This window comes from Crocodylus porosus, unplaced genomic scaffold (assembly GCF_001723895.1).
Source record: "Crocodylus porosus isolate Cpor-Errol unplaced genomic scaffold, CroPor_comp1, whole genome shotgun sequence".
Lineage (NCBI taxonomy): Eukaryota > Metazoa > Chordata > Crocodylia > Crocodylidae > Crocodylus > Crocodylus porosus.
Genome location: NW_017728923.1, coordinates 6,268,058 through 6,280,690, shown reverse-complemented (window position 1 = coordinate 6,280,690; position 12,633 = coordinate 6,268,058). Strand labels below are relative to the sequence as shown.

The following is a 12,633-nucleotide window of genomic DNA, read 5'->3' as shown; positions in this document are numbered from 1 at the left end:
CCCAGCAGCATCAAGCTTTTGGGCTCATGTTTTCAATTTTGGTACATTCTGAGAACCAACCATGCACAGAGATGCAGTTCTTTGGGCACTCAAATATGCATTTTCTTAATGCATAGAACAAGTTCTATGGAAAACATGTTCAGAAAAGTTATTTATTTTTAACAGAAAACATGAAGGAACTGTACTAGGTGACCCAATGTCCTCTGCCAAGGAGCTGCCAGGCCTATGTAACATTCTGTATGGTTCTGGAGTTCTACAAAATTCGAAGATCAGAACAGAAGGAGGACTAAATGAGCATAACTCAGAAAAATGACGACAGGTGGTAGGAAACCAATGCAAACTTGGGCTCATTGTTCCGGTCAGCCTTAACATTTGTCAGATGGACAAAGAAACTTGCAAAAAGTCCCAAGGGATGAGAGCTGCCCCTAGCATGGTACCCACCCAGGAATCCTAAAATTTTACTAAGTAAAAAAACCCCAACAACAAAAAACCCTCATAACCTATAACTAAAGGATAAAATAAGTCATGAAAATACTCTTGTCACTATAAGTATTTCAAGCAGGATGCTGAATTAAGAATAAACTTGAAAGAAACCAAACATTTCCAAGTATAAAAATGTCTAGGTAAGGCACCTACCATTTTCTTAACACAGCCTTTGCAGTTATCTCTGGAAAACGGTAAAGAGGAATATCTTACCCAACCACTACCTTGTCCACAATCAGATATGAGAACACATTATTTTTAATCTTAAGATTTTGTACAAACTAGCCACCGATAAAACTGTACCTCAAAACGCTGCTCAGAAAATAGAATACTGAAGATCACCATTCTACATATTCATTAAGGGTAAAGTTCTGAAAAGTACACAGAACCTACCTAATAGCTGTCATCAAATTCAAGCCAGTGGGAGTTCTACCATTTGATAGTAAGAGTTAAGCTAGTGAAAAGTGCTGAAATTCTCACTTTGTAACTGTTCTTTTCATGAATTATATGAATAAAAAGTTCCTGTACTTACACACAGCCCTTTTCTAGAATTAGTTTATGAATGTCAGATGCTTAAATAAGAAGAGCAAAAGTTAGTATGTCTGATTTATCAACACACTAACTTTATATGCAAAAATCTACAATCTGGATAAACGCACTGTCTTCTCAATCTAAGATTGCTGCTTCCATGGACTGCATGCTACTTAATACCCTTATGAAAAAAGAAAGGACCAACAGAAAGCATGGTGAAGTATGAATGCTGTACCAACGAACTGATTTTGAAACTTGAGATATTCGTAACCATCCCATGAATTTCTTTGACTCCTTGGAAACGCCCATGATCCAAACACCTTACAAGTAAATTTGCAGCAGCTGTCAATTGCTGACAAAGCAAGAGACATTCACTTCTATTTGGAGACTACATACAAACCAGTCTAAGTTTAGTCAGTCATGGCTGTGTTTCCTTTTACTTTGTACCTCAGAAAAATGTATAGAGTCACTGTTTATTTAGAAACTTGGAAAGAGCAGGTCTACATGACAAATGAAAATGTTGGCACACACTAGCACTGTTCAGGCACCCCAATGTTGAAGGTGTCAGGTATTTGCCTGGGGAACATAAAAGGTTGTAGAAATTATATAATGAGGACCATATTTATATTTCTAAAATATTGTAATATTAAAGAGACCATAAACTTACTCTTAGCACTGAATTTGTTCTCTTTACGTGTTCTACCAGTTTTCTTTAGACAATTGTCACAGACAAAGCTGGAAGAAAAAGAAAGACTGCTGAAAATTTGGTAAAAATATGCTACCATTGATGTAATCTACAGCTGAAAAATACAGTTTTGCTTTGCACTAATACCAGTAGTCAGAAAAAAGTTCTTGTATCTACTTTCTCATCTCTTTTATATGACATATGAACAATTTAATTTCAATCTTAAAAAAAGTAGGCACTTAGGAGTTGGCCAAGTCATTCTGCAGAATATTGTACATGCATTTTTCCCCCATCAGTTATCTGCCTCGACCATTTATTTATTATTAGAAATAGTAATGCAAATAGAGGAAATGCCACCTGCGTAGACAAGCCACACATTTTGGCTAAATATGTTTAAAAAGCATTAACACCACCATCAAAACTGCAGTTCATTCACAGGTGCTTTGCCTCTTTTTACCCCAAAGCAGGCTAACTGTTTGCTAAATCAACAGCAAACAGTTCATATACAGTGAAGAATTTAGGACTAAAAGACATCTAAAACTACTTACCCTAATGGCCAAATAACATCATAATGTAATACACAGATCTGGTGCATCTTCCGACCACATTCTTTACAATCAACAAAGCTGAGAGGAATAGACAAACAAGCAAACAAAAGAGAAAAATTACTTACTACAAAAGGTAAGTCAGTTTCCAGATAGCTACTTTTTAATGACAAAACAAGACTACAGTAAAACAATGATTACCCAGAAAAACTACTTCCCTATCATTCCAAATAATTAATATTCTGGGAATCTGTGCTGCCAACCGAGTAGCCACAGAGAGTCTCAGGGCTGCTCAAGCACCAATGGCAGGAGGGTCGCCGCAGGACTTCTTGACAGCTCACCAATGGGTGGGCTATCAGAGCCAGCCACTCTGTGCAAGTCAGAGAATCTTCCAGTTAACCGACATTCATAACAGGATTCCAGATAATAAACATTTTACTGCATATTTCTTACGTTCCTATCCTTACATGAAACTTAAGCAACATTTACAAACTGGATATGCTCTGCAAGCATACCTGAGGTACAAATATATTCAGAACATACATTGTCAAAGACTGCCAGAAGTGTGAAAGGCCCTTTGTGTAAACTCCTACTTTCTAGGATTTGTTCCTCAAATCATACACTTCATCTTTTTTTAACAGCATTTCTGCTGACTTTAGCAGGGAATTTAGTCTTCTGGTGTAACCATGGATGAATAATATTGCTCACCTTACTCCTGAGCCTAAAAACTAGTTCAAGCATTAATGAGTAGGCCAGCATATATGCACCAGCTTGTCTTCATGCCCTATTTTTGTCTATAACATTTTTTATTTGAAAGTGGAAAAAACAAACAAACAAAACCCATATCTGGTGAGTAGGACCAATCCAGATAACTACACTTTTATATCACCACTTGCCGGCATGGGCTTTACATTCAGTGCAGTTTTGAAGAGCCAAAGGGGATCTCTACCTCATACTTTTCCAAGATGGGATATCAAATTTTCTGTGTGATGTAGGTAAGAAAAGGGATGGGTTCAGCAAATTAGAAATCCTTCTGATCTCAAACTACCAAACCACATAACTGACTTTTGTGGAATTCCCAAGAGGGAGATGGAAGAAAGAGGCAGCAAGGCTCAAGCAGGTCCTCTTACTTCCACTGGTCAAGCAAACAGCTGAACCAAAAATGAGGCAAGTCTAACTCACCACGAAGAAGCAAATCCAGATCACATCACCCCCTGGAAGATGCTCATTTAAAGGTGCAATGGCATCTGAACCTCTATCACATCAATTGTGCCTTTTGCTATACCACACAGGCAAGGCAGGATACAAAATTTTGGAAATTATAGGGAATCCGATCCCAATCACACCATATTTACCAGTGCAGGAGGAGCCTTATACCAGCAAGTTGAAAGACAGGTGCCCAACAATCAGCTGATTATCAGCTCAGCAGGAACTGTACTGGGGTTCCAAACTCCAGTGAGGTTACCACACACAACCAACCAGAGCCACTCAGTGCAAGGTTTCAAGTCCTTGGCAGGGGAAGCTAAAGGCTGCCTTTTGCCCAGGGCAAACTCTGCCTCTCTCTGCTGGACAGCCCAGCCAGTACTGCCTGGTGCAGGGTTTAAAGTGACTGGGGAAGCCTCTGCTTTCTGCCAACTGGGAGCCTCTGCTCCCGCAGGCTGGGAAACTTGGTCAGTGCTACACAGTGTGGGGTTTAAAATCCTTGGCTGGCCTCCAGCTAGGACAAAATCAACTGTCAGCCAATGGCCACAAGCTAAATTTAAGGCACCAGACAAGCTAGCTATAACAAATATTCTACATTACACATGGAAAGTTTTTATGGCTCATGCACCATTTTATGGTGCCTTCATTTGGGTGCACATGTAGCACCCTTCCTATTTATGCCTCAGTTAACACACTACTTATGGAATAAATCTAATGTGTAGAGGGAGCCTCAGTAACCACAAAGGTAATTCAATATTTGGAATCAGTACAGTACTCCTATACAGGCAAGGCTGGATTGTGAGGCCTCATGTAACGCAGCATCCTAATGAAACTGAGATGAAATATTAAATAGTATGTTATCCTCCTACTAATTATCACTATGTTCCTTATTTTTCAGCCTCTCACTCCTTCCCATTCTTGGTTACATCCACTCATTTAATGTTATCTGCATTAAAGAGGAAACTCTGCAGGGTCATGGCTAATCCTTCAATACGTATTTGTGTAGTATCTTGTAGAACAGACTCAATCTATTCTTGTAGCTACCTACCATCGTATTGTGAAGGAGGGAATTTTCTGAAGACACAGATACTTCCACAAAAACACTTTCATAGATTCATAGATTGTAAGGGCTGGAAGGGACCTTGCAAGATTGTTGGGTCCAGCCCTTCTGCACTTCTAACACAAAGTTCTTCTAACTTTTCTATTTAGATAGGATAACCTTTAAAAACTGCCCTACCCTGTGCCATTCCTTCTATGTTTTTGTAGTGTAGAAATAGAATCACTTGCTTCTTAGGCTTATTTTCCAATTTTCAGTTTGTGATATAATAGTTCTTATCTATGATAATGACTGCATCTTCCTAAGCTGAGGAGGAACAGAACTTGAAACAGAAAATTAACAGAAGCAGATTGCTACTTTTAAATTCTTGGTTCCCCCACCCCTCACGACCCTAGATATAAGAAAAAGAAAGGAACACAAGTACCAACTAAGAACTCTGGATAAATAATTAGGAATTGCAAAGTATTATTAAAGTACAGGCACAAATTTTCCTAATATGCACCAATGAAACTGAAATTGATATTGAACTTCATGGGCAGGGCTAAAAACAGAGATTGTGTTGCCTATTTAAGGCAGAACTAGGGGAGAGAAGGACAATTTTGTCTGTAACCATTTTTTTCTGGAGTTTTTGCCCCAGAAGCAGGTAACAGTTCTTCAGTGATCGCAAGTCACCTGGTTTGGCAGGGGGTGGAATAAAAGTAGCATTTGTACTTACGGCTCTGGATCTAGCGTGTCATTTTTCTTCTTTTCAAACTGATCCTTAGAGATAGTTCTAGAGAGTTAAAATTAAACTTTAATCAGCTTTATCTCACAAGGAACTGCATCAGAACTGCAAGCAAGTAGCCAGAACCCCAAATTTTAACAAGAAAACAACAGTTATTTACATTTTGTGGGGAAAGCACCATGGAATTCATTTTCAAGGGAAAAAAATCCAAATTTCTCCTCATTAATGTAACTAGTTTATTTTGCATCTTAAACTAAGACAATATGATTACTACGCAAATTTGCACACACCTAGACACACAACCCAAGATCTAGTACATGTCAAAAAAGTTAGAAAAACTGCATTCAATAAAACAGCTATTTTCAGAATGTTTGGTCTTGCCCTCAAACTTTCTTGCATCTTATTTCATGTCATGTCTAGTAAATTTAAAAACAAGTGATAGTAGTTTATTAAAGCGAGTGCTTTAAGAGAGAGACAGATCAGAATTTCTAACAGCACTCACAGAAATTATAAGATCAATGAAAAATCATTGCCATTGGTTTATTTTTTTTAATTTTAGAGCCCACTGCTGAAGTCATTAGAACATGGGCAGTTATAAAGGAGTGTGGCAAACTTAAAATATGAAGAGCAAATACTGAAAAACATCAGATAACAAACACCTATCTGTTATACTAAAAATGTCCTAGTCTCCTGCAGGTTTACCCTAAAAAGCAGTAACCGCTCTGTTTAATGCAACCACATCAAGACAGAACGTATTAAAGTTATTTTAAATGCAGCATTCAGAACAATCAGGTTTACTTACGTTTGAGGCTGTGAAGGGTCATCACCCAGGGTAACATTCTCCCCCTGGATTTCAGTGAAACACTTCTCACAGAAGTGATACCTGTCAGCAAGAAGGCCATATTTGGGTGAACTGGTCCATCATAATACACAGCCACCCAAGCAACGGAGCCACCAACCAGAGCAGGGTAGATCACCACGACGAAAGGGGGGGCGTTGTTGGTTGATTGATGGGTCAGTGTGGACAATGAAAAGGAACAGAGGGGAGGGAAGGGCAGGATTAGAGAACAGGGAAGGGAACAAACAGCACAGACATAAGAGGTAAGACGCAAACACCAAGACAACACAGAGCAGAAAGCCAAGGCAAAGCACAGATTAGCATTCGGTCTCATTTCATACATTACAGGCCATCATTACTAACAAATGATAGGATGTCAAATTCAAAATTTTGAAATGATTTATCAGTAGCTAGTAAGTGCTACATTTGTATATATACTTCAAATTTAAGAATTTGGATTTGATTTTCATTAGTTTGAGAAAATGTTGTATGATTTCAGGCTCAAGGATTAATGATTTCTTTTAAAAAGAATACCGATGTAAAAAAGCCTGAAAAACAAATGTTCACAGAAAGTAACCATAATCTGAAAAAACCAAAAGAAAATTATGCTAAAAGCATTCAATTATTATTAGTAAAACTTTAAAGGCAGAAATAGCCTTAATACTGAAAAGTATATAAAAATATTAAAGATTCAAATGTTGTTTGGTTTATAAAATTAAATGTGACCAACTGCTCAGCTAACTTTATTTTAATATAAATGAAACCAAATCCATACTCTAGACAAACATTTAACAGAAATGCACTTATGGATCAGAGTTTCCAGCCATTTATATATAAATACAATGTATGTATATATGTGAACAACATTTTATATATTGTACATACATACAATATATTTCAGTAATACATTAAAGATCTGTAATAAAGCTTTACAAATCGAATCTGAAACTAGTTACAATTTTTGGTAACTAGACCAACCGTCAGCCAATCTATGATATACTCAGCAAAAACAATGCTGTGGTTTTGTAAACCAAGTTGAGTAAATTAGAGGTCCACTTCAAAAGATACAATCTGCATTTGAAAAAATCTAATTATGTAAGATTTTTTGTATTTCAGATGAACTGGAACCAAAGTTATCAGGACTTTATATAAAATGATAGCTAAATGTTTGGAAAGGGTATGAATTTAAACATGAACAAAGGTAACAAGTACAGCCACAGCTATAAAATGTAGAATGGCCACACAAGATCTTCAAAATAAAAGAGCTGTATGAAGGGTCAAAAGAGTGAGAAAGAATAAGCAGCAATGGCAGCACAGTAAAATGCAGTTTTAGTAATCAAACACTAGAACTATAATCAAGAAAGGTAAGTAATAAAAGGCATCAACCAGGACACAGTGTCACACTGAACCAACAATTTATGGGGATGGAGATTAATGTGATAGCTTGCCCCTTCATTCAAACACACACTTGAAAGCATTTAAAAAACAACTGTAATCCAGGTGACAGCATTCCAGTAATATATTGTCATGGAGATACCAATAGCTATTTCTTATTGTAATATATGGAGCACAATCTTCTTTCTGTGACGGACAATAACTATTATATCACTAGTAAAGAAAGACATCAAATTTTAAGGCACGTGGAAAACAACCTAAATTCAAAGTGAAACAATCTTTGAACAGTGCCCAGAAAGCACTGGATGCGGCTAAGGAGCCATCTGCTACTCCCCAGAACTGGAGCCAGCTCTATGCCACCCACCTCTAACACAGTTTGCAGCAGCTTCAAGACTGGGAACCATGCATGCAGAGGTGGCTGAATGCGTTTTTACTAGACAAAAGCTAATTTTTAACTCTAGGTAATGTAGCCCATACCAACACGTTAGAATCCTAATGAAGACAAGGCAGTTGCAGTTTTACCCATTCTAGCCAGTTGACATAAACCCTTTCCTTCCTTGTCCTCAAATAGCTGGCACAAGTTAAAACTGCAACTGTCTTATCTTTACACAAGGATAACAAAATAGGTTGGTTAACATGATATACATTAATTAGAGTTAAATGTATATGTTCTTTCTCTAGTAACAAACAAGGTTTTAGAGCTGCTATATCTAAGCAAAAGGGCCGGAACAGTTCAAATCTTATTAGCTCATGCCTGTAATTAAGCACAAGAACATTTTAGGAGTGAATACTGATATTATTTTTTCCTTTGAAATTAAGAAATTGCTCATTTTAATCCACTATCATCTTTAGCTTAGGGGACTCTATGTGCACCTAAAAGATTGAGCAATGAGTATCTGTAAGAGCTCCCCACAGTGAATGTCACTTAAATATTTAAGGTTTTGAACTTTATACCAATAAGTAGTCTTCAGTCAGTCTCTCCAGATAATTAAATCTTAACTCATATTGTCAATGTTATCATTCAATCCTGGAAGGTACTGAGCACTCCTGACCTAATCCAGGAAACCATCCACATTATTTTGTGGGATCAAAACCAAAATACTCAACACCCTAGAAAACTGAACTCCAATTTTCCCAAAGGTTGATCCCTATACATGAAATAATTAAAATGAGAAAAACCAAATACAATGAAAATGAACAACCAAAGCGTTCCAAATATCTATCTATACAAGCATCTCAGAAGACAACATTTATAGATACTTTGTTATTGATATGGAACTGCAAAGGAATGAAACTGGCTTGTAACTTTCAGAGCTTTCTTTTGCATACTGCACACCCCAGCACATGTGCACGCGTACACACACACACACTCTTAAAACTTACAGCAGGCATACAATACTATGGCAACTACAGTCACACAAAAACAAACATGACATGGTTCTTGTAACACTGAAAAAGAAAAGCTTTTCAAATGCAGACTGTTTAGATAGCTGATATCATGTCTGAGTGCTGCAAATTAAGGCAAGTGTTAAAACATTTTTGCAGGCACATATACAAATTCAAAAGTTTTAATTAAAAATAAAAAATACATATGAAGAAAAATGTATATAGTTACAAATTAGAATTGATACCACATAGATATGCATCTAAATCCAAAATGTGTTTCAGAAAATTTTTATTTCCTTTAAAAATTCTAGCCGTAACTCATTGATTAAAAAACCAGATGTCCCTACTGAATTATTATTATTTTTAGCTTTGTAATTGAAATGCAAGGCTTTATTAATTCCACAATGCTTGAACACTGGGGGGAGACAGGCTTAAAATAGTGGCAGGGGGTTCAGGCAGCAGTGAGGGTAGAGGTAAGGGACATCTGTCTGGCATGTGGCCTGTGGTGGGGAGGGGGGAGAGAAGCAGATGGGTACAACTCCCAGCTGCTTATAAATCGGACAGCTCAGAGGTAGGTTGTGCTTCATCACTTGACCAAAAAAACCTCAATAGTGATTGTGTAGGAATACTGAATGGAGACTCAGCATATTTGGGTTTTACTCATGTTGTTACTGATCTGCTGTGACTACAGTGGCCAAGTCACTTTCCCTTCTTACCTTTTGTTTGCCCTACCTACTACAATTGTTAGTTCTTTCAGCAAGGACCACTCACTGTGAGTTTGTATACCTGCTAGTAAAATGAAGGCAGGGCAGGGTGCTACCTTAGAGATTAATTCAATCAGAAAAACATAAGCTTTCATAGGTGACAGCCTACATCATAAGATGAGATGTGATGAAGTAGCATTTTAGGAAACAGAAGTAGCATCTGCCAAAGTCAGCTCTTACCTATGAAAGCTTATGCCTTTCTGGATAAATTAGTCTAATGTACCACTCTGAGCTGCCTTCTGCCTGACTTCAGACAAAAACATCCAACTACCTCTCTCTTTACTACTAAAATAAAATTGAACTACACTACTGAACAAACAAGTCCGGATTTCAGATGACGACATTACAGCCAATGCTCTATCAAACTATATTCTGTAGTAGACTGAATAATCCTGATAATCTCATACATAAGTAGGAAATGTATGTTTTATTATTGTTATCTATTTTTATGACTTTGGTACTGTAAGTTGCCCTCAGTTTTTGGGGGGAGGGCAGCCTCGAAATCAAATACATTACATTAACAACTATCCCCGTTTATTTATTTTAAAATAGAGCCCTCTTTTAAAGGATACTCAACCATCTGGACTGATCTTTCATCTGATACAATCAGTTTAAAATTCTCATGTTAAGAGTTCACATTTAAAAAATAAAAGTTTCGCCTTTCTTAGCAACTGTGGGAACACACACCTACCTAAGTGTGTGTCAATGGAAACCATCACATGTTGAATTTCATGCTTTGTAGGTCTTTTTATTTGTTCCTAAAATTTTAAATAAGATCAGAAGATCCATGACCTATATTTTAGTTCTCAAATGGAAAGTCCTTAATTATCATTCATGTATAATAACTCAGTCTGAAGAGCAGTGCCCCATCCCCAATCCAACAAGCTACCTCGCCTGAATCACCATCACAAATGAATGACACCTGGAAAAAAGAACACTTTTATCCTTTATTTTAAGCACAGAGTCTATTTTGCCACACAATGAAATCCATAAAGCCTACAAATCACTACTATGTACATTCTGACTTTGCACAAAAGACCTACTATATAATACTACCCAGTGCATCTGATAATAGTGGTAGGCTCTAAAACAGTGAAAAAACATGTTGCAGCACCAGGTTATTACATGGCAGTGCCAGATAGTTAACTAATTAGATAGATGTTACATGTGGCACTACAAAATGTCCTACTAAAAAGAAGTCTCTCTCTGAAAGAAGAATATTATTGGGGCAGATCCACCATTACTGAGATGTTACAGATGGTATGCACATCCATCCATAGTCAAAGTTTGATATGTTAACATAAGCATGCTAAATGCCTGGCCGAGAACAACTTGGGAACAAAAATAAAACATAGTATGGGCTCCTCTACTGAGCTATGTTTTAGCTGCGTTGAATACTAGAGCATTATATTTCAATATGATTTTCATAATGCAGAGTCTTGAGAGACTGTGCAAGTGTCAACTGTCCAACCCTATTTATTACATAATTGAAGTTAGAAGGCAGTCTGCAGTACACCTCGGAGCTGGCAAGGTTCAGGCTTTGCTAAATCTCTACTAGGAAGACATTTAATGCTGGGACTTGAAACACTTGTTCCCTTTTCTGGAGTCCTAGTGAGTTTAGGTTTAAAAAACTTTTCTTTTTTAAAGTGACAACTCACTTTCGTCATTAATAATGTTACTCAATATAGCACTGATGGATCAAGAAGTAATTGGAAGTTAAATTTTAATTGCAACAGATGAGGAAAATCAGAAATGTGCTAGGCAGTGTATTATTCAAGTGCTTTAATGAATCCTACACTTTGTTTAATAAATGGATACCAACAGAGATTAAATCACATGTTTTTCCTTATTTTAATTGGAGACTACCTTTTTAATTCCAAATTTCCATGGAGCTTTTATAGAAAGCAAAACTTACAACACACTTAAAGGAAAAAAAATTATGAATGACATTTGCAGTTGCTTACAGTAGCCATTCAGCTAACCTTCATTTTGTTTACACTGAAAACTTTTTCAAAGTAAGTTCAAGCCCATATTTCATTTTAAGATTTTGCTTTTCATGTCCTAACTTGGTGCAACATTTTCAAAATACCCCAATGCAATCGGACTGATTTACATGAGGTCATTTACTTTCCAATGTAAATCTTTAAGATGATCTCTCAGCACTCTTTATTTTTTATATATCTTTTTATTATTTATTTTTCAAATGCCACCTACAATTCTAAGATGCACCTGCACATTTATAATTCTTTCAATGCAAGAGGAAAGCTTCCTAAGCTCTTTTTTGTTATAAAATAAGGAATACTAACAAATTATATGGAAAATATGAACTGCTGGGGCAGTGCAGAGCCTCTAAACTGACAAATATCTATATCTTTATAGTAAGATATAATGTAAAAAACAAAGTTGTCTACAAAATGTGGGTTGGGGATACATAAGGATAAACAGTCTTATTTTCTCTTGACTGGGCAGAGAAGAAGAAAACAAGGTTAAACATTCTCCTTAATAACAATTACATTGCAAACAGATGAACTCTGGCATTCACTGCATTTCATTTCCTGGATAAAGCAGAAATGTTTTGACTTACCTATTCTGGTAACTGTAGTAGGCAGCATCGCGGGGAATAGTACACAGCTGCTTACCATAGCAGCACAAGGTCTGTGGAGAAAACTCATACTGCAAAATAAAGGAGAAAGAAACCCTTAACAATATGACTGTATTAACGATGGCGTGTCTGAACAGAGCTAGGGAGTGGTGCCATGAAAACACTCCTTTTCCACTTCCTCTCTGTATGCTCATGCTGCATGCCAAAAAATGAATAGCTACTGTTGAAGATTGGCTGGGCATATTCAATGTTACTTTTATTAGCACTCTTGAGACAGAGTGGTGCAGCACTTATCCAGACATATGCCAAAAAACTAACATAATTTTTTTATACTTGGCAAGAATGGAGTGGTAGAGTGGGTGGGGCATGTTTTGAGAGTAACCTTCCCCAGCAACACTTGACATGGTGTAGATATGCCCA

At 36.9% G+C, this 12,633-nt stretch overlaps 1 protein-coding gene across 5 annotated transcripts in view; it reads right to left on the bottom strand.

Moving 5' to 3' along the window:
• The window catches only part of CREBBP (CREB binding protein), a 180,146-nt gene that overhangs the window by 39,399 nt on the left and 128,114 nt on the right, over positions 1-12,633 (bottom strand). For all 5 annotated transcript variants that reach the window (XM_019540010.1, XM_019540011.1, XM_019540012.1 and 2 more), the window contains 5 exons: positions 12,196-12,284; positions 6,031-6,111; positions 5,220-5,276; positions 2,248-2,325; positions 1,682-1,749 (listed from right to left, as the gene is read on the bottom strand). In XM_019540010.1, the coding sequence (XP_019395555.1) occupies positions 1,682-1,749; positions 2,248-2,325; positions 5,220-5,276; positions 6,031-6,111; positions 12,196-12,284 (373 nt within the window). The remainder of the gene's footprint in view (positions 1-1,681; positions 1,750-2,247; positions 2,326-5,219; positions 5,277-6,030; positions 6,112-12,195; positions 12,285-12,633) is intronic.